This window comes from Centroberyx affinis, unplaced genomic scaffold, assembly GCF_046629955.1.
Source record: "Centroberyx affinis isolate AG114_WGS23_722 - 3 ecotype Tasmania unplaced genomic scaffold, CSIRO-AGI_Caff_v1 ptg000801l_1, whole genome shotgun sequence".
Taxonomy (NCBI): Eukaryota; Metazoa; Chordata; class Actinopteri; order Beryciformes; family Berycidae; genus Centroberyx; species Centroberyx affinis.
This window is the reverse complement of record NW_027279405.1, coordinates 152,798-175,670: the sequence shown is the minus strand read 5'-3', so window position 1 is coordinate 175,670 and position 22,873 is coordinate 152,798. Positions and strand designations below refer to the sequence as shown.

At 43.7% G+C, this 22,873-nt stretch overlaps 2 protein-coding genes across 2 annotated transcripts; both read right to left on the bottom strand.

The window, feature by feature from the left end:
• Nucleotides 1-69: 69 nt before the first annotated feature.
• On the bottom strand, nt 70-9,128 carry ndnfl (neuron-derived neurotrophic factor, like). Its single transcript, XM_071520445.1, has 4 exons — nt 9,078-9,128; nt 5,798-6,050; nt 3,997-4,121; nt 70-2,167 (listed from the first exon to the last, which is right to left on the bottom strand). The coding sequence occupies exons 2-4, from the start codon at nt 5,974-5,976 to the stop codon at nt 723-725; spliced, it is 1,749 nt and encodes a 582-aa protein (XP_071376546.1). The 5' UTR covers nt 5,977-6,050; nt 9,078-9,128; the 3' UTR covers nt 70-722.
• A 5,295-nt stretch (nt 9,129-14,423) lies between these two features.
• Nucleotides 14,424-21,712, bottom strand: sparcl2 (SPARC-like 2). The gene is made up of 8 exons (XM_071520416.1): nt 21,650-21,712; nt 20,454-20,526; nt 19,059-19,170; nt 18,629-18,747; nt 18,355-18,509; nt 17,155-17,267; nt 15,339-15,433; nt 14,424-14,479 (listed from the first exon to the last, which is right to left on the bottom strand). Exons 1-8 carry the CDS (start codon nt 21,710-21,712, stop codon nt 14,424-14,426), a joined length of 786 nt encoding a protein of 261 aa, XP_071376517.1.
• Nucleotides 21,713-22,873: the final 1,161 nt, after the last annotated feature.

Below are 22,873 nucleotides of genomic sequence, written 5' to 3'. Positions count from 1 at the left end.
ACAGAAATACATGCATCACTCATTCATGGACTTTAAGGTACAGATACCCTAGTGTTTATTGGTGTATTTGAAGCAGCACAAGAATACATCAAAGACAATGAGGCAAGTCACTAAGTCATTTTCACTGCTTCATGCGAAAGCAGAACACAAGGATACACACTGACTTTGAACTAAGCATCTGTAGATTGCACCCATCTGTGTTTATAAGCCTGTACAATATGCAGCACTAAAGATACACTGTAGACCCCCTCACTCCGATGTTATCCAATTATAGCCCCATCTGTTTCTGTTGCATATTTGGCACAGTCTTTGTTGTTGTTTTTGTATTTATTTTCTGTCATCAAAAACCTCATCTGTCCTTTGTACTCAGACACAAAATAAGCACTTGGACAACTGGCGCATCCTTATCATGATCAACAACAATGAAAAAAACAAAATGACAAAAGCACAGAAGTTGTATTGTAAATGTTATGAATTTTTGCTGGTGTGCAGATCTCTCTCATATGCTTTCTATCCACATCCTACCCACTGCATGGATAGTGCTCCTAGAGTTTGAATATAACCATTGCTCCTCCAGAGGGCATATTTCCTTGTTATGTTAACAGTCTCTCCACAACAGTCAAATGGCTTTGTTGTCATGGTCAGTCTTTATGTCCATGGCTGATGTATCTTCTCCCCCCTCAACCGGGACAGTCCAAAAGCCTCCTCTAGGGGGCAGCAGCTCAGCATTCCTTCCTGGTCTTGACCGTCTTGCTGGTGTACTTGATTGGGATCCCCCAGCGTCTCATTAGATAGACATCAAACACATAAGCCGTCCCCGGCTCCAGGCCCCCAATCACAGCTGTGGTGACGGCCCGCCGAGGGTTCAGCTCCTGGAAGTACTTGCAGAGAACCCTCTCGGTGTCGGAACGAGACTCTGGCCCCAGGCAGGGTGCCGTGGCAGCAGTCTCTCCCTCACCCTTTCCCAGCTTTCGGCGGTACACACAGTACAGGCTCCGTTCCTCTGTGCCCATCCAGGCCAGGGTGACGCTGCTGCAGCTCCGCAGCCGGTTGAAGGACTTTATCTGCAGGGTGGAGGGCAGAGAGGGGACCCCTCTGCGGTGGTAGGCTGAGGAGGTCTGCATTTTGACTGAGGCCGTCAGACCTCCTGGTGGGGCTGGGTCTGCAGTAGAAGAGCTCTGGGCTGCTGTAGTTCCTTCTCTCTCTAGGTGGATGAGGTAGGAGGGACTTCCCTGGAGCCAAATCTGCACTAGATCTTCCCCCATAGCCTGGGAGGTCAGAACCATACCTTTACTGGACACAGTGACCTTAACCTTTTGGCCCCCGCTGCAGCTCTGCAAGGTGAGGAGCCCACTCTGCTGCCAGCCCCGGGGACGGAAACTGAAGAACTGCTCTGAGCTGGTGCCCCTGTCACGGAAATTCACCCACCTCAGCTCCCCTTCTCTGAGCTGGGTGATGGCTGGCCGGGCCTCCTCATGGGTGCGAGCAAATGTTCCTGTGTACGCCATGCTGGTCCCATTCAGCCTGTCGATCACAAAGACATCAAAGTAATACTGGGTGTCAGGGAGGAGCTCAGAGACGGTGCAAACGCTCTCTGTCCCCTTGCACAAACACTGGAGATCGGCATACTCGTCAGGGAGGGAGGAAGGTGGAACCTGGGGTTCAGAGAAGGTGTCCCACTGCTGCCACCACCAGTCTTTCAGAATCGGCCACGCTGTTACTCTTCTCTGCTTCTCCTTCATTTCTTGTTTCTGATCTTTCTCTCTGTCTTTCCTGATGCTCTCTCGGGCAGCACAGAGGCTGGGGTAGTTGTGTGTAGGGTTGACGAGGACGCAATAATCATAACTTTTCTGGGTGTGTTGCAGCCTGGTTAGGGAGGCACTGGGCGCCCAGCTGAGGGTGACGCTGGTCATGCCTACGCCCAGGGTGTGAACTCGAGGGTCGGCCGGGAGCAGAGGGAAGGCGCCGGAGGGCCCCAGGCCTTCATGGAGGTACACTGTGGCTCTGGTGTCCTGCTCTTTTGACCGCAGCCTCAGGATGTAGATGGAGGCATGGGCATAGGAAGGACCCCTGTATGTGTCCATAGCATTGCCTGTGAAGCTGTGTATTTTCTCCTCGCTCCCCGGACCTCGCCACCAAACCTCTGGCATGCTCTTTTTGGCACTCCCTGTGAGAAAAGAAACAGTGTTAAAGTAATAATCTGTGACTTTTTCATGTAAATATCTGTCCATTTTGATACTCTCTATTGTTGATTAATATAACACAATACTGATTCAACCTACAGCCAGTTCATGAAAGCTTTGCTGTCCTTCAAATGAAGTTAAAACTTTACGAGGTTTTCAAATGACAACAGCAATGATTGGAATGGCTTAAACTATACTGACATTGAAAACCCCACCTGTTAATACTGAAGTGCTGTGGTAGCACAGTGTTGATAACTAAGAATCTTGACTTGGCCACTACTGGCTTATATGACTTCTACCGTACTGCCTGTGGTACACAAACAAACAAACAAATGGTGGCTCTTACAGAGGTGCTCCTTAGCACCTAATAAAAAAACAACAGATTACAACTTTGAGCAATGCTTACCAATTTTCTCAATCATACATAAAGTATGTAAATTTTCACAAAGTACACTCTTTCTTTTCACTTGAATGAAATTACAATAAACAAATAAATAGGTAAATAAACAGAAAAACTCCCTAGTTCACCAGTCTTTAAAAGTAACTGTTCATCTCCTCAAGCTGAGAAATCTCTCCTCAAATGAGACCAAATGTTACAGAATCAAAGTGAATAATTCAGGCTGACAGTGGGGACCCTTGAGCTCAGGGTATGAATGATTTATGTGTCACTTTATAACTTCATAATGTTGTTTTACCATGTAGGATACCCTGTTCAGTTAACCTGGGAAGGTGCTGATGGAGGGCTCTAAGGCATATTTTATAATCCAGAAATCTGTGCCCTTTTGGGTGGAAAATTAGATTCTTTTGGTTTGCTTGGAACATACATTGCCCTGATGTCAGTTTTATCCCATTTTGCTGCTCTAGGATATGTTTCATCATCTGAGTTTTATTTGATTTTTTTGGTTTTATAGGCACATATATTACACACTATCTAGGACACATTGTAGGTGTGGTAGATCCAGTTTTCTTTATTTCAACATCTGAATCAAAAAAAGGCAGTCCCTTTGGCCAGATTACTGTGTGTGTGAGTGTGTGTGTGTGTGTGTTGAATGATACTTTAAAATGCCAATCGAAAGACTCATATGAAATTTATGAGAATGTGACAACTAGATACGATCACATTTGCCGTCAATCTCTGTCCTATTCAGAGATAGTGGGTGGCATTTAGAAAAATAAAGCCTTTTCCTTGCTTTGAAGTTGAGCAAAGGAAAGGGGTAAAATGCGCCGGTAGGAAGATATAGGATAAAAAAATCCACATTATTTAAGAATATGTGAAAGAAAGATTTGGAGACACTGGCTTTTTGAAACACATTGGTCTAGGCTGCGATATGAATGGCCAATATGAATATAGTCAGTTTATATATGAATAAAGTCAGTTTTCTATATATATATATGTACACGTATATATATATTTTTTAGATATTTATATATATTTAGTCAGTTTATTGGTCGAGCACTATGCTAAAAAACAGCGATGTAGTGTTAAATACAGGTGGGTAAACTATGACCTCCAGTTAGTGATCATCATAAGGCAAACGACCATTTTAGACAAAAATCTATTATATTTTCAGAAAATCATCCTGCACTATCTTTATATAACTTCCATTAGTTCGATAGTGTTTGCTATTATGTGTACTGCAAATTGACATCATAAAGATTCATTCAGCCAAAAAAGGTGGGTTAACTGAACCAAATTGAGGTTAGGTGGGTTTCCCGTTATGATAATAGCTAATTGGTCACATTGCATAGCCAGATCTAGTGATCGTCCTCAGGGTGAGTGCAGGCTGTGGTGTTATGGTCTATGTCCACTCACACTGCAGGCTCTTGAGGGGTTTGTCCTTGAGGGTGCGGGCAGCCAAGCTCCACTCGATGGGTAAGTCACATGGGCTGACAGTCACCAACATAGCCGCAGCCTTCTTCTTCAGTGTGAAGTATAGCCTGTGGAGAAACACCAAAGATAGCATCCACAAGTTCTTTGATTTTTCACGGGGCTTGTCAAAAAGATAACATCCTATTTCCATTCAACTGCAAGGTGATGGATGAGAAGACAAGATATCTCCCAATGCATACTGTGCAACATTCTTTCATGTTTTTTTTGGGGAAGATTTGCAGATACTGTATGCTGTTACATTTTCCTTGCTAGAACTTGCTGGAACTAGATTCCAACATTGCAACTGTTTCAAACATTTGCCAAATCTTTGTCTTTCCTCTTGCCTAGTAGCTGATGAGTCGGTTGATAGCAGACCAGGAGAGGTGACCTGAATGTCAGATGATAAGGCTGCATTGACAATTTCAGATGGATATCTGCCTGTTTGCTGTAACTATCTGGAATCGTGCTTAGCATAAAAACAATGATGTCCCTTATTGTGATTTTTCTGGGACCATACACTGTTTGTAGATGTTGGATTTTAGATTTGCATATTAGATAGCAGTTCAGTGGCAATAAAAGGACATGTGCATGATGTGGTGGGCTAGTCTCATGTTTGATTGCCTATGAATTCAAACATTCACTATTCTTCAACCTCTGAGTTGATGTCTTGAGCTTTTTATTTCCACAAAGCTTGAATCAAATAAGATTCAGTCTCAAAGCAAAAACACGCATATTAACTCATATGTTTCTGAAACATGACATGACATTCAAGGCAAGTTACTCTTAATAAAACTTCATTAATTGCATATGATTATTTGTTAATAAATATTTGTTTGCCTCCTTACAAACACCATTATTCATGATATTGTGCAGATGGTGGTTGTTTCCAAACAGATGTTCGACACTGTCATTCTCAAGGGCAGTTTGCAGCTTATTTAATTGAGTGATTAATTTCTGAATCAATGTTTTCTCTCCATTATTTGCTGTGCAGTTCTGCATGACTGCACCAGTGGACAGACTGCAGCACACAGGGAGATGCATTTCCCAATTTTCAGCTCCCAGTTTCACAAAGCGAGCACTGGCACTGTTCTCCATGGTTCAGGCCAAGTGGGCTCAACTTCCTCCCTGTCTCTACAGTGGTGCTGGAATGAGCCACTGCCTCCAGAAAGATTATTGGGGAATGGCCGGCGACTTGTTATTGAAGGGCGGAAACAAGGGCGGATCTAATGGGTAGGCTACAAGCTTTTTTCATCGATCTACAACATTCTGTACATAAGCTAAAAATCTCCACCCATCTTTTACTGCAAAAATTATCCATCTTAACAAGTCATTTAGTTGAGTATTGAGTCTTAAAACAGGTGAAAAATAAATGAAAAAGTGAAAAAGTTCCAATTCCAAATCAACTTGTTTCAAGAATATTCTTGAATCAAAGACTCAAAAGTGACTGGCAGACTTGCAAAATTGTATACGAAACAAGTGAGACATTCTCCCTTTTCAGTTTCATTTTGTTTTCAGTTTTCATTTTAAGACTCAATACTAGACTAAATTATTGTTAAGATGTACATTTTGGGGGGGAAATTATGGTATTGTGTAATTTGTTACAATCAATTTCAATCTCAAATTCTCTTTCCTGACAGTATAAAACAGAATGGCAGTCAACAGTGCCTCCAGAATGAGAAATGACCACATGGATGCATGTTGCTCAATACCTTTCCCCCATCCATCCCATAGCCTGTTATCCCACCTGCGAGTTCGTCCTTTGGGAAGGGTTATGGTGGTGACCTTTCCCTCCGGTAGCCATGTAGTGGGGCGGAGCGGCACCTCATTCTCTGGGGCCAGGGCCGAGTGCGCTTGGGGCCACGAAGTGCCACAACACAGCGCCAGGGCCACACCGAGGCACCAGGGCAGAGATACGAGTGCCATCCCTCCTTCTTGCTCTCTTTCTCTGTCACCCTTTCTCTTCCCTCTGTCACCGCCTCTTGGATATCTCCCGGGCTCTGAAAGGGCAGGGTGGAAAGGTCAAGAACATCCATCAGACCCCATCAGCAACCCAGACACACACACACACACAAACACACACACACACATTTGCGCTCTCACACACAGAGTCAGCTCAGTTTCTACTGTACCATTCACAGAGACACTAAAGAGCTCTAGCGGCTGATGATTCATTGATATGAAGAAACATCTCGCCCTATTCAGACAGAATTATTCATGCGGGGGAAAAGAAATTGCCATGCTATATTACTCTGGAATGTGTATAGCGCAGCTTGACACCCGCTGGAAAAATCACCCATCGCACCACTTTTCAAAGTGTGAAGTGGGTTGCTAATATCACTCAGAAGTCGAAGCCTTTACATCTGCATTTCTATTTTTAGTAATGGAGTTCAAATGGGTTTGTTCTCCAAATAGAGGGGTCTTTTATGATGGGCGTTAGCAGCCATGTTATCAGGAGAAAGTAACGCCAGGCGAATGTGGAGAGAGGTACACAAACAACACCTGGTGGTGCTGGTATGCTCTAATCCAATCACCATACACAGATGCCGCACCTAACAAAAGCTGCCACTTCTCTCAGATTTCCCTACTTTCTCTCTCTCCCTCTCCCTCTCTCTCTCTCAGTCTTTTTTCTGTCTCTCTTGCTACTAATGCTTCACTCTCTCTTTCTGTCTTCCTCTCTGTACATGTTTACGTAGGTGTGTAGACGTGTGCGATTGTGTGTGTGTGTGTGTGTGTGTGTGTGTGTGGTTGCGCATGCACGTACGTAGTGTTTACTGTGTGTGATGATTTGTAGATAGGATGATTACAGGTCTCAGTGTTCCGGTTCGTCCCCAGAGAGAAAACGCATTTGTTCAAAGTCACACAGTCTTCAACAAATGTGCCTCCTCCCCCTCCCCCCACCCACCCCCCTTGCTTTAACAAGGTGTTTTATGTCAGTGCCGTGCCCTACAGATCAGATGACATTCACAGTGCAGCGATGGAGGCGGCTGCAGAAGGTACATCTGAGTCTTTCGGGCCTCGGGACGTGCAGAGATCCAAACTCACAAACCGTCGCATGGCTACAAAGTAGTACAGAGGCGCCTGCTCATTATCCTTGCACAGAGAGAGGGGAGTGAACGACCCATAAAGCTTTAACTGAGAGACATGCAGTGGGAGAGAGGCAGATTGAGGAAGATTGAAATGGGAGGGAGGGAGGGAGGGAAGGGAGGGAAGGGAAGGTTGAGGAAGGGAGGGTTGTGGAATAGGAAAGAAGAGGAGGAGGTTGGATCCTGGAGTAATAAGAGAGAGAGATTGCAAGAGGGAGAGAGATAGAGGAAAGAAAGAGGGGAAAGAAAAGAGGGGAAAGCAAAAAAAATTATTGCCATGCAACAAGGTTGCTAGGAATTTGTTTCGGTGTTTTAGCCAGACAGATGAAGCTGATTGGTGTTTACTTTAGCCCCATGTCGAATGGGTTCTAATGTGTCACATATTACCAGACTGCTGCACAACCTCACAGCTCTCTCTCTCTCTCTTTCACTCTCTCTCTCTCTCTCTCTCCCTCTCTTTCCCCCCTCTCTCTTTCTGCTCCTCTCACTCTCTCCCTCATTCAATCTTGATATAGATGCAGACACAAAAAAGCTTGGCGGGCTTGTTTCTTCAAAACGCGCCCGCTGATGAAATATGCATACGGCTCCTCAGCAAATTATGGCCAATTGAATTTTCATAAGGCAAAAAAGGCTAGGTCTTACAGAGAGAGGGAGCTTAGTGAACTTAACTACCGCCCTCTATAAATAAATACACACTCCCCTTTAAACACAGGAGCTCATGACTTTGATGGTCCCGCTCACTCTCTGCTCTCCTATTTCTTTTTAGATGAGTTGCCTCTTTTCCATTCATTTATGTTTATCCCAGACTGCCAACTGACTACATTTATTTTAGATACTGTTTGGGTTTTAATTAAAGATACCCTCTCTCTCTCTCTCTCTCTCTCACTCTCTCTCTCTCTCTCTCTCTCTCTCTCTCTGTCTGTCTGTTACTGGTTTTCACTTTATTTGGCTCCCTTATTTAGAAGTTGGTACAGGCTCAGTTTCAGAGGGATAGGTTGATCTGTCCAGACATTGTGTTTGCTATCTTCTATCTCCCTGCGCTCTGGCGGAACCATCTGCCTTCTGTTATCTGTGGGCAGGGACAGATTAAATGGCATGGGGTGTCCCTGCAGGATCCGTTGTACCCCCCCATCCCAAACTACTACGGGCACGGAATAGGATTGAGATGCATGGTGGGGGTTGATGAGATGGTGGTGGTGTAAGAGGTGTAAGATGAAATGACCAAGGAACTTGATGGGATTTTACGCCTGATTTTCTACCCCCACTGCATGTACATGTGAATGTGTTAACCCTTCCTCTCCTCTGTCTTGCTCACTTCATTGTCCCTCCATCCCTGCCTCTCTCATTCTCCCCGTCTCATATTTTCCCCCATCCTCTCTCTCTTTACCTCCTTCTCTCCCTCTCACACGCACACACACACACACTTTCTCACAGTATCGTGTTAGAGTGTCCTTCCTCGGTACATACAGTATGTCTGCTCTCCGTCTGCAACCACTTTCCCACTCCACAATCATACTTTGCGATTCAAATGACAAGACAGAAATACTGAGAGAAAGGACAGGAAAGGGGGATGGAATGAAGCAATAATATACAATAGATGACAGATGATCAGAGACTTGAAACAAGCAGAAATGTACAGCGCCAGAGAAATGATGATGTCAAGATGAAAGTGAGTCTCTGTTTTCTGCTTATCCCGCACCAGCAACAAATGAAAAGTGCTCCACATCTCCCTCAGCTTTTTTTTTAAACCCCAGGAGACCACAAAAAAGAACTGAGGGGAGGAAATAAGTTGTTGACTTAACATATATTTGAAATTCGAGACACTGACGCACACACACACACACACACACACACACACACACACACACACACACACGCACACACCTATAGACACACACGCTCTACAAGGACAACAACATGCAAGCATGCATCCCTTCTTACCTTCTGTCAGTGCAAGCTCTCCCTCTCCGGTGCGGGGAGTGAGGGATGGGATCAAATGAGAGAGAGGGAGGATGGAGGAGGAGAGGGGGATGAGAGCCGGCCGAGAGGAGAGGAGGAGCGACAGCAGGTTGTTGTCGGGTGTTCCTCTGACTCTGTGTCTCCCGTGGGGTGCTGCTCCCTACTTCAGGAGGTGTCTGTCCCAGCTTCAACTCCCCGGTGCAAGGTTCCCCTGGCTGGGGGATAGTATGCCTCCGTCTCCCTCGTGTCCCTCTCACTCTCCTCTCTCTCTCTCTCTCTCTCTCTCTCTCTCTCCTCTTTATCTCTCACTCTCACACGTGGAGCCTTGCCCTGCTAAACGCTGTGTGAATGTCAGTCTGTCAATGAAGCCTCTCCTCCTCCTTTCTCCTCTTCTCGTTTTCCCTCTCTTGCTTTTCCCTCCTGTTCTTTCACTTATTTCCTCTGTTTACCTTCACTGGTAGCGAACAGAGCTCACTTGCAATTTAAATGGGCTCATGTGTGAGGGAGTGCGAGTGTGTGTGTATGTGTGTGTGTGAGAGAGAGTGTGTGTTTGTGTATCTGTGCAATCTGAGAGTGAGGGAGTGAGTGGGTGAGTGTGAGGGGGCTGACGGTGAGGTCGCTGAATGGGGGTGGTGATGAGAGAGAGTGTGTGTGTGTGTGTGTGTGTGTATTTGTTGTCAAGAGCGGGGAAGGGGTGGTGATGTAAAACTTACCTACATTAACCATTCTCTGGCTCGTCTGATAACATCTGTATTAGGAGAGTGTCTTTGTGCTCTTATCTCGTGTTTGATCGGGTGTTGAGCCTGCCTCTAAATTGACACGTTAAAATGGACGACTAGCCTATCAAATACTCCAAAACAAAAAGTATTTCCTTGGCCACAGTGTTTTTGGTGCAATATAGACTTTTTTTTAAACATCTTTTCAGTGCTTGCTGGCTTGAAAAAAAAGTCTAGCACCAAAATCAAATAAAAAGGGTTCCATGTTGCATCAAAACAGACTAAGATTTAGAGGCATATATTATATACTCATGAAAGAAGACTCCATCCCATGTTACTATGGGTGTAGACCTGAGGGGAAACAGGGTTTAAAGAGGGATGAATTGTCACCCCCGATTATTTCTGCTTCAAGAGCACATGCTTAATTTTTACTCACTCTGCGTTTTCAGAAGTGCAGTTTTACTCAAGCACATGCTGTGATTGGCTTTGCTGACAAGGAAACGGAGCCCTTCCCCTAGTTTTAATGCGTGCCTTAAAAAGCATTTTGACAACAAATTACACTTACAAACATTTGCCCTTCACATCAGAGGATCAGTTTCACAATTTCTCACTCGATAAACCTCCTCACTCGCTCTCATACCTGCATACTTTTCTCATGTGATGAAGTGAGGGAAAATAGAGTTGCATTAAGGCTACTACTAAGCCCATAGTATGTCAGTGTGATTTGCTGCCCAGGGTTTGATCCAGAGTGTATCCCCCCCGCTCCCAAAGTTGAAATGAAACCTAAGCCCTTGCATGCTACAGTGCTTGGACACAATGTAATGAACTGGAAATCTACTGGACAGGGACCATCCATACGGTCCGAAGCCTCAGATATAGGACAGCCATATTGAGGGCTTTGTGTCCTCCACCTATAGGTCAAGTGTAGATCTCAGAGGGATGGGAGGGGACGGTGGGGGGTGGGGGGCACATTCATATCAGTGGCTCTCCAACCCCACCCAGCCCTCTCATCTCCACACAATGGTGGGCCTTATGTACCGTGCTCTCTCTCTCCTGAGCCCTTTAATCAAAGAAAAATAAAAAGAGGCTGGTCGCATTGTGTGCTAACTCCCCCTTTCCATTCTGTGATGGGGCCTTTTCTCACTCATTCACCAGGTACTTCAGTATAGGGCTATTGAGGTCGCTCTGAATGGGACCCACTCCACCCAGAGGGAATATTGTCTGACCGTACGCTAAAATCTGAGAGCTCCCTTCTGTCTGGCTGTCTCTGTCCCTCTGTCTCTGCATTATGTCGGCCTACAACCCCACCTCCACGAAGGAGGAAAAATGTACTACATGAGCGGTATTAATAAATATATCACTTCAGGAGCAGTGGCCAAAAGCGTTCCTCCTTTTAAGCGGGGACCCCTTGCTGCTGCTGGACTCTCTTTCAAAGCCATCAGCCTTCTTTCTGCATCCCTCTCCATCTTGCTGGCCCACTTTGCAGTCCCTCTGAAGTTCTGAAAGTTGACAATCTGGCAGAGAACGATACGGCTGCTGCTTTTGAAGGCTGGATTCTGATTAACCTTAGAGAGATTACTGCTCACATACAACTATGTCTATGAGCTGTGATCGAGCAACTTTTATGCTATTTTTGGAAGAAAAGAAAGGATTAGAGAGTCACCATAGTGTTGGGTGAGTGGAGACGTGGTGCCTCAGGCTGTATTCATAGGACTTTGGACATCTGTGGGACATCTGCCGGACCTGGAATTGATGCATAGGGTTGGATGACACGCACACACACAAGCATTGACAAACTCGCACACAGATACACACATCCTCTCCCTCTCTCCCTGCCATCAGGACTGGCCTGAATATTTCTTTTGATCCCACAGCTTTCCCCCCTCTTGTGTTGCCGTTTAATAATTTATCGACAAACAGTCACCGGACAAACTCCATCCGCCGAGAGAACGACAGAAAGCGAGAGTGAAATTTTCATTGGCATAATTGCATGAAAAGAAACCGCAAAACTGGTCTCTTCATCTATTATTGATTTCTGCTTACAAGCCATGCATAATGCAGGGGCCGTCTTTATGACAACCATGTATTAAATATCATGTTTTGGAGGTCGGGGGTCTCAGGCAGAGTGTTTTCAGTGAAACAGTTACTTGCCTTTTGTATTGAGTAGTGCATGGACAGTATTGTGGAGGGAGAGAAGGAGGAATTGACAGAGAGAGAGAGAGATTGACAGAGAGAGTAACAGATAGATATGGGGAGAGAGGGAGGGAGGGAGCGAGTGTGGTGCTAGCTGACAACGGGTTAACAGGAATCTTTATTTTTAACAACATATCATCACCAGCCGCCCATCTGCTCCTGTGCTGGCAGAGTCCCTTGGGAGTGTGTGTGTGTGTGTGTGTGTGTGTGTGTGTGTGTGAGAGAGAGAGAGAGAGAGACACACAGAGAGATGCAAGCAAACCACCGCAGACCAGATCACCGATCAACACCCGAGGGTGGGGGAGGAGGAGGGGGCGGTAGGACAAGGTTACGGAGGTGGGTGAGTGGGTGGCACACGGATATTTCTGTTCCAACTTCCAAACAGCATGTGACAGTGGGGGTGAAGACAGTATAGGACTGGAGGTGAGTGGAGGAGGTGTGTGTGTGTGTGTGTGTGTGTGTGTGTGACAGGAGGGTAAAGAGGGTTTGGGATGGAGTAGGATTAGGTGGATCAATGTAACTGCCCCCCACCCCCCCACCCTGTTTGTATGGGGGGATGGAAGGAGTGTGGAGGTGGAGATGGTGGTCCTGAGGTAATGAGAGGGAATGTGTTTGCAGTGGGGGGGGGGGGTACACAAAGAAAGAGCAGCGGTGTGGAGGAGGAGGGGAGGCCTTGCTGGACCTCCGGGGGTGGCCCCAACAACTCATTTATTTTCCCTGATAAAGAGACTGGTCCCTGGGGAAGGAGGGAGCGGATTGAGGAGAGATGTTTGGCGGTGGAGGTATCGTGGGGGGATGGACTTTGTATTCACAGACCCTTTTTGTTGTTTTTTTTTGCACAGCGGAGAGACAGCGCTAACAGCTCGGTTCCGCAGGTCACTCATCATTAGTAGCAAATACAGCCGGCTCTCGCTTGCCGTTATTGTCTCACGTTGGGCTCCTGCATCTCTTCATTTAGATGTCTTTCTTTCTGTCTTCAAGCCTGTTTTCCATTTTTTTCCCCCCTGTTTAGTCTTGTTTTTCATTCAGCGCGCCCAGATGATTTGCAGCCCTCCAGTGGTCCATTCCTCTTCATCAAAAGTTATGAGTGAAAATCTGAGATGTTATGGGAAAAGAAATCTTGTTTTGATACTTGGGATGATGCACTTTCTTTTTTTGCTTGACACATGTAGAGCAAGCAATTTGCCTCATGTCTGCAGCTGCATCTCATATTGAATATTGAAATCTCTCTCCCTTTCTTCTTCTTCTTTCCAATGTCTTTCTTTCTCCCCCTCATCCTTCAGGCAAAGTAAATGTGAAGGCTAATTAGTCCAGAGACACCAGTGATACCAAAGCACCCACCCCAGGCCACACACATCCTCCTATTGATCTTGGAGCACCAACACTTGCACACACACATAAACTCATGCACACACGCACTTGAGCATGTATACACACAACAGAAGCAAACAAAAACAAGATGCAACAAGAGTTTCTAGAGCAGCGTGTATTATGGTACATAGAGACAAAAAGTCAGCAAGCTTGTGTTACACAAGTTTTGACCTTGGCTTGGTCAAGTATTTCAGAAATTCTGCTTGATGCTATTTACTGAAATGTTTTGCAGCATCAAAATCTCTCTTTTTTTTCCTGCATTTCCTCTCTCCTCAATTCCTCCCACTTTCCCAGCCATCCCTTCCCCCTCTCACTCTCCGTTCTTAGTCTTTCCCTCATTTCTGATCCATTTTTTATGCATTACTCCATTACTCTCAACTCCCATTTACAGTGCATTACCTCCTCTTCCCCTTTCACAAACACACTTTGTACTTCTCTCTCCCTCCTTCAGTCACTTTCCTCCTCTCCTTCCCATTGCTCTCCTCCAGTGCATTATGACACTTTTTCCTCTGCTTCATCCCCCCCATTATCTCTCTGTCTCTTCTCCAGTCACGTCTTCTCACACTAAGCACCCCCCTCCTTATCTTCGTTTCCCATATCTTCCATCCATCTCTCTACATCCCACTGTCTGTCTTCACCTCTGTCATCCTCCCTTTTAATTGGTTACTTGAAGCATGCCACGTCTTTTGGTCCTTTAATACTGCCTATTGTCCCTGCTCCTGCTCTCTCACAAACTTACAAAGGACAGCCAGTAACTGTAATTAATAATAGTGGCAGCCAGGTCGCCAAGACATTTATTTGAGCCATTTATACACATGACTGCATAGACAACCAGCAGATTTTCAAATTGGACGATGTCATAAATCACTAATATCCCACTGGCGATGATGATGATGATGATGATGATGACGATGACGACGGCGACGACGACGACGATGACGATGATAACGGTGGTGGTCATGGTAACTCTTCCATTAAGATTGTCTCCAGAGAGTTGCGAGTTGCTTACAGCAGAAAAGTGGGAGAGCAGGTGATCACCATTTTCATGTCAAAGGTTGCTCTCCATGGCCGTAGGACACAGTTTGTGGGAACCCATCCTCATTGCTGTTGAAAAAAACACAAAACACAAAGCCTTGGTTTTGAATGGCATGTAATATAAATGACAGAGAAATGAAAATTTGCCTTGCACTTTCAGGTACTGCTAAGTCAACATAATGTAAAGGAAAATAGACGATTCACTTGAGAGATTAAGGGAATTCTCATTACAGTTCCATAGTGGCTGTACTGTATTTGTAGCTCATTCTCTTTCTTTCCCACACAAAGCTGTTGAACCACATTAATAGGAGGTACAGTAGTAGATTTATTCTGTAATAGTTCCCAACAGCACGGGTTTGATTCCAAAATGAGATATCTACCATTTAAAAAAAATATTTCTTGCATGATGTTGAAGCTCATTATTTAATATTATTGATATTATCTGCTAACTAAAGACATTTGCCCACAATAAATATTTTATATTATAAAATCAGTTGTATTTTTGAAATATTTAGTAAAAAACACAAAATTAAAGGGGCATTGAGTAATCAATGACCTTTATCAACCTCCACCAGAAACCTGTAGGAACTGCATTGAGTGTCTTGAATGGGTAGGGTTTTTTTTCCAGAACAGAGTGCTGAGTTTTGAAAACCAGAAATCTCAACACCTGGCGAGGTAATCGTTGAGTCATTCCTATTGGTCAACAACCTTATCCAACCCCAGCAGATATATTATGGTAATTTTGTGCTATGGGACAGTAAACGTCTTACTTATAGCCCCTTTGTCTAGTTTGTTGCAACCTAAGATAAATAATTATATTACATATATATTAAAAAAAAACAAAAAACGTATAGCCCCTTTAAACCAAGCAAAATAGTGGGAAACATGTTAGGAGGGTGGAGAAAGGTGGGGAAAGGTTGTCACTCACACATGAAGCGGTAGAACCAGGCCTCGGAGCGATCCACCAGACAGGACGTCCACTCACGCAGGGTCACCTTCCTGTTCCTGTCATGGTCACATGACCTGCACACACAGCACAATACAGCGCATGGGTGACCTCGGAAACTGACGACAACAGACAACCACGCACACAACCTTGCAAACACTAAAGCACAGACAAAGACTGAGTTGTATAGACACACACAGACATATGAAGACGTATTCATAAGTATGGGAACAACTGCACTGGGGCTCTTCATCAGCCACTGCCTTTCAGCCCACCCCAGCGTTTTCTCTGAAGGGTACTGCTTCAATTTGTGCTAATCCATGGGCGGCGGGACACACAGTGGGTAATAAACATTATCATTGCTGGGAATGGGTTGACATTGACACAGCCAGCCCTACTCCCACAAAACCTGTCACTGCAGACTGGCAGAGGAAGAGGGGTGGGGTGGGGGTGGGGACGGCAGAGAGAGAGTGAGGGAGACAGATAGTGTGTGAGAGAGAGGGGCGGGGGGGAGGGACGAAAGAGTGAGAGAGGGATGAAGAGGGAGGGAGAGTGAGAAAGATGGAGGGATTGACAGAGAGGGAGGCTGAGGGTGAGCCCATTGGTAGGAAAGAAGAGAGGAAAGCACCAAGGAAGGAAGGAAGGAAGGAAGTAAGGAAGGGGAACTGAAGTGCTTAAATATGGAGGAGGAGCAAGATGATGGAGAGATGGTGTGGTAGTGAGAGTTAGGAGGGGAGGCGGACACAGGAAGGGGGGATTGGCACAGAGGATGAATGGATGGATGGCGTGCAGAGAGAACAGCATGGTGGGAGGTGCGACATGGTCATAGAGCGGGGGCGAAAGGCATCACAGGGTGAGACATTATTAACCCTTTATGCTTCACCAATTAGCTGAAAAACAACATACTGCATGAAACAGAATCGCCTCTGATCCAATATTCAGTGTTTGGCAGATCATCTCCAATTTTAAAAATTTGTTGTTGTTTTTGCTGTAATTGACAAATAACTTTGTTTTCCACTCTGGAAAACGTGCATCACCTGAGGACCAACAAGCAATGAAAACATAAACGCACTGTAAAATGTAAAAAAAAATAAAAAAAATGCATGGACATCAATGGGAAACTGAAGCAATGTTTCTCAACTCCTGGAATGCTGACCTTTTGGAGAAAAGCTTCCTGCAGCACCCTGATTGTATGAGGAAAACCTTGCAATCATGGCTATGATCCTGCTTTTACATATAGGCTGTTTATCAGGTTCAAATTGTGAACTTGATTGAGGAACATGGGGTTGTAGTTACGCAAGAACAAGAAGGATGTGACTTGATGAAGAGGCTAGCAAAGTCTTTAGGTTAAGAAATCACTAGGTTAAGAAGTCACTTTATGGTTAACAGGACTTCATCAACTCATCGATGAGGCTGTTTAATCGTCAAATCTGTAATTGTTTTCTAACATACTACTGAACCCCTGCAAACACATGCAATCCTGGAAATGGACTTTAAATCTATTGTTTATCAAGTAAGACCAGTTCATATTTGTGAATGCTGTCTGATGCCATGTACTATGATGAGACATGCTTATATATTTCCAGGAAATAGCTTATGCAATATATAAAAATACAATTAAAACTTGACTAATCAACCAAGAGGGGACAGGCCTAAGAGAGAATAAAGGACAACACTAAATTCAGTCAAATCTAAGACAACTAATCATCAGATCACGGCTTCTATTATTCAACAGCTGAACTCCTGACAGCAGCCGTGTAGTGTCAGCAGCTCTAGGGGATGTTTCAGTGGGACTGACTGAAAGAAGGGTGTAGCACAGTGCTCCAGAGGCATCCTCTTGTAACGCAGCTTCCTCAGGTCCCTGTGACTCAACTTCCCATCCTTGTTCCTGTCCAGTAAGGCAAACTTCCGCTAGAGAGAGAGAGAGAGAGAGAGAGAGAGAGAGAGAGAGAGAGAGAGAGAGAGAAAACAATGGAAAAGAGAGGGAATATTTGGAGGATACAGATGTTTCCATATTTCCTTATTTGTTTACAGTTTTTTGTGGTACATTTAATTTTATTGAATTGTTTTGTTCACCCTTATGTTGCTTTCTATTATGTTCTGTTCTTTTATCTGCCAATCTATTCTATTTTTGTCCACCCTAGAGTCCATATCAGTAGAAAAACTATGCTTCATAAAGGAAGAATGCAGATAGTTTTGCATGAGAATTAAGTACCATAACAAGAGTTTTAAAACATCATAATTTGTCATTATGTCATTAAATAGTACAAGGAATTGTTTACTCATTATTTAAAAAAAAAAAAAAAAAAGATTTTGAGACAATAACATCATATTCCATGAGTTTTCCTCTCATTCATTTGAGGGCAGGAGGTCAAGGTGGCTGTCAGGATCATATTGAGTTACCCCTCCATTCATCCTCTTATTGAATAATTTAGTGATTATTGACCAAGCCCTATTTATGGTGTTCTTGAGAACCCCTATTTCATTCTGTGGATGACCACACCGTGAGCAACACAAGAACTTGCCACTTAGGTTGTTAACATTGATTTCTTGCTAGAAAATCCATGAAGCATAGTTTGTATACTACCATGATGAGGGTGTCTGGTGTCAGAAACAACCCAATGATGCTCAACATTAAGTTACACAGGGAATGGAAGTGATCCCTTGATATTTTTTTTGTCTGGTTTATAGTTTCTTTAGCATTACATTTTGTCATAGATATTGATTCAGTTTGCATCATCCTTGGTTGACATCATCATGGACCATTAATCATGTTTATTACTCTATAATAATTTTCTCCCCTTTGCTGTCATTTTAACGCTCCACCTCCACCCTATTTACACCAACATCAAAGTTCCAGCATGGATGCAGAGTTTTGGTGTCTTTCAGCCTTTCATGGAGTTCAAGCTCATTTCAAACTTTGTGTCTCCCAGAGAGTCACAGCTTGATCTCAGGCTCACTTGATTCAGTTCAAGTGTGAAGCATCTCTGTCAGCTACCTGTGCCAGTTGTGCTCTGTGGCTGTGGCTGAGGCAGCTCTGGGGCGGGGCGGCAGGTGCGTATGACTCTCCCATCCGACTCAGCAGTAGAAACCAGTCCAGAAGACGGTATGGGAACTGGCCGAACTCCTCCTCTGTGCAGTTAGCCTTGGGAACTGATGCACAGTGATAACTGCACTAATTGGAAGGATTCAGTGTACAAAGCATATTGTTTGTAATGTCCAGTGTGTGTGTGTCTATGTGTGTGTGTGTGTGTGTGTGTGTGTTTGTTTACCCAGACAGGGTCCTATGTGGGCCAGTCCAGTGCGGCGTTTCTTTCTGCAGGCTTCTTTATGTAGCAGACACTCATTCCCATAGGTTTTCCCCAGAACACTGCACACTGGTGCCCTCTGCCTGAATACAGCAGCAAGTACCCACATGCCAAATTGTGTGTATCATACTGTGTACACAGCTGGATTCACAATATACTACTGCATTTTATTAACAAACTCCAGAATTCATGTCTTCAGTTAAATACGTTTCCCTTAAAGTTAAATTGACAGTGACATTTACAAATCCAAAGACAATGAGTGATGCACATTCATAGTTAAAAACAAGAACATGCTTTTGATTGATTATAACTTTATAACCACAAGCACACAGGTTGTTCAAAACCCAAAAGGACTGTGGGTTGGCTGAAATAGTGTTTTTTAAAGTGTCTTTACCGTGGACAGGACTGAGGACACACACACTTTGGGACGAGGACTCCATTTTCCTGAACCACCTGGCACCAAGATCCAACTGGACTATGGCACTTAAGGAGCTCACATAGCTTTTCTGAAACATGGAGGAAAAACCCTTGGTATCATTTTTCTGTTTTCTAGTTCTATAGCTCCTGCTTTTCCTTAGACTGATTTTATACCACTGAGTGATGATATGATCACTTATTCAGTTGCTCTAGATGGGAGCACCATTTAAATTGTCTCAGAATGTACTGTTTATGTAAAGGCAGAAAGAGTGATGAAAAAATGAAAGAAATGCTGGGTTGGAGAAATAAAAGTAAAGAAAACTGGAGAAAGGGAGGGAAGGTGGAGTGAGAGTTGGTGGAAAAGTTCCAAGATGAGACAATGGACAGATTTTGAATCATTGCTATACATTGAATTATTGGTCCAAACACATGTTGCGCACATATGTGCCCCAACATGGAGAAATAGGCACGTTGTGGGAGATAGCCTAGTTCTTGTTTGTTTTTCATAGATTACAGATTTTTGCATTCAAAACCTTAACATGATGATAGGGGTCAATACATTTTGTGTGAATTATTAATTACTTAATGCAAAAAGTGCTTTTTATGATGTAAAATGTGTCTCATGTAAAGATAAATGAGCCTGGGTTCATGGTGTCATACATTCCAAATGTCGCACCTAATTTGCAGTTAAATGTCTTTAATTGCATATATGAAGGATACTCACATAACTGGGCACAATTAAGAAAGTGTATTTGACTTATCTGCATTCTCTTCATTATTCATGTTTATTTGTATTATTGGTTACCAAGTTTGGTGCTAATCAGACATATTTCATGTGAGCTACTGTATGGCCTTTCAAAATCTGAAATGTCACTACAGCGCCTTTCTTTGGGAAAATTGCATGAAATTTGTTAGACGTTTGAAATGCCTTTCCAGATAAGGTAAGCTGGTAAGCTTCACACTGATTTTGCAAATGCAGTTTGATCTACAAGTTGCTATTTGTTGACTGTGTCTACTTTTACCAATCAAGACCAAACTTCTTATTAAACTAGTAAATGAGCATGTGTACTGAATTTCATGCAATTTCAGTCACCGCATTAAGAGAATTCCATCCATTTTTTTTTTTTTTTTTTTTTTACAAAGTTTTGTGCTGTTTAGTTGATTAGTAGCTGGGACCCATAAAGCTGTGCACCAAATTTGGTGTTGATTGGTCATAAATTGAGAAAGACACTATATATAGAATATTTTGGTCTTGTCTTGAATAGGACTCAGTTTGCTCTGGTCTCAGTCTTGACTAAGATAAGGTGGTCTTGACTGGAGCCCTGATATGCTATTCTAAAATGACATTCCACTGCAGCACTATAAGTCTCACCTGGCTCCACTCTGCCAATGTACGGTCTCAGGCTCTCCTCAGCTTGTCTCTGTCTGCGCTGGGCTCTGCCTCCCTGACCCAGCCAGAAAGAGAGAGAGAGAGAGAGAGAGAGAGAGAGAGAGAGAGAGAGAGAGAGAGAGAGAGAGAGAGAGAGAGAGAGAGAGAGTATCTTTAATTAAAACCCAAACAGTGTCAAAAATAAATGTAGTCAGTTGAGAGTCTGGGAGAGACTTGTAAAAACACCCTCTACTTTGGAATGACAAGACTTTGTTCTTGGCACATGTGTTTTACTCTTCACTGTCTGTTCTTTCATGCAAAAGTACAAGTATAATGCCCTTACACGCCATTGTGCCACTAGCTGAAAGTTCCCCATCATGTTCACCATGATCAGGTATAAAATTGTCTTTCATCTTAAACCTATTATCTTAAACTTGGGATCATGAACCAAAATGATTTGCGGGCCTACTTCTGGCGGGTCCCCATATGACAGTCATTTCTGTTTTCATGAGCATCACAGGTCAAGAGACAAGATTTTTCATTTGGGTCCGACGCTCAATATGAACTTGTGATCTAAAAATCTACAAAAAATGTCAACTTCTAAGCCATTTTACTGTAAATGATATGAAACATAACATGAGGTTAGTATAAAGAGGTTAGTATGCCTTCTCCCCCACATCCATCTCTTCTTATGTGCCTCAATTCCAAGCTAACATTTCTAGGAACTTTGTAGTCAGCGCCAGGCCCACATCTGCCCCGAAAGTCCTCCCAGATCAGATGAGAAACAGGTGCATTTCTGACCCAAAATACTGGAGCCTCACTCCCTTAACTCAGCAAAATGCTATTTAACACCTTTGAGCAAACAACCTGATCACTGCAGCAGCAAACAGATGAGAGATTGTGTACATTCGCTGTTGATAATTCCTGAGTGCACTCGAAATGGCCATAAAATACCTGAATTATCTGTTATTGATGTTATTCATGTATCGTTTAATTACAATTATCTCCCAGCCAGGTCATAAAAAAATTGTCAGGTCATAAAAAAATAATATGATCTTTTAACACAGACGTGTTACTTTGTCGCTGACTAGTTTGTGCTTATATTCTGTATTATTGTTCTCATACCCAGAGATAACTATGTATCCTATGGTGGGCAGTCGAATCTACAATACCCACAATTCATACAAAGTTACACTCACCATGGTTGTGGCAGTGTGAAGACTCGGGAGCAGAAAGAAGGCAAAGGTCAAGCTCAGGTTCATGGTTGAGACGTCTCTTGACTAGCTTGTCCTGCAGGAGGAACACATTACACCGGACTAAATCACCAAGGATTTTGCAAACTACAGTACCTGTTCTGACTATCTCTGTAAATCACATATGAGACCGAAATAAAAAATAACATTCATATTTTTACCTATTTCCAATGGCATCAATCCTGCGCCTTTACATTTCGTGACATCTGTTACTTTTGAGGTGAAACTAGAAAAAATAGCACTGTAGGAATATCAATTTCCCCAGATCTTGCTCAGATAATAGATGCATATTTTCCTCATTTCTCTTCCTCCAGTGCGGCATATTTGGTGTCATTTGCTCACTGTTTCTGTATTTCCAGTCATTCCAATAATGCAGCAGGAAACAATGCCGCTCATTGAGTCATAAGAAAACATCATTTTTCCATCACAGTGGAAATAGGGGGTTGAATTACATAGGGGGGACATTCAGCTTTCAGTTGAGGAAGTCATTACAGTCTAACAAGTCATTTTCCATCCCCCTGACAGCTTGAAAAAAAAAAGTCTTACCAGGGCCTCTGTCACTCTTCTCCTCTGTTGTTATTCCCTTGTTCTTCTTCCCCCTTCTTCTCCTCGTTGCAGCTACATGCCTTTTTCTCTCCGTCTCACCAGCTCCTGTGAGGGTGTATTCTTTTTACAGCCTTCTTCAGCAGTCTTTACTTTTTCTTTTCATTTGATCCATCTATTTTTACATTCTTGCCTTATCTGCCCCTCCTCTCCGCTTTCTCTACCTTTCCCTGTCTCTGAGTTTTGTAGGCTACCCCCCCTCCCTCTGTCTTTTCTTCACATTAGTTCCCTGTTGATATCACAGTTGACTACTTCACAGGTGTGGGTCAGTCTTTGGTGCACACAAATTTGAATGCAAAGTTAGCTTAAGACACGGTGTAAATGTTGCATATATGGAATATAGGAAAAAGTACATGAGAGCTGTACTTATAATTGAAAGCGAGAGAGAGAGAAAGCAAAAGAGAGAGAGAGAGAGAGAGAGAGAGAAAGCAAAAGAGAGAGAGAGAGAGAGAGAAGAGAGAGAGAGAGAGAGAGAGAGAGAGAGAGAGAGAGAGAGAGAGGACGGATAAGTGAAGAGTGGTTCTCATTGACATTGGCATCGGTCCACAGACAGATTTATAGGCCAGA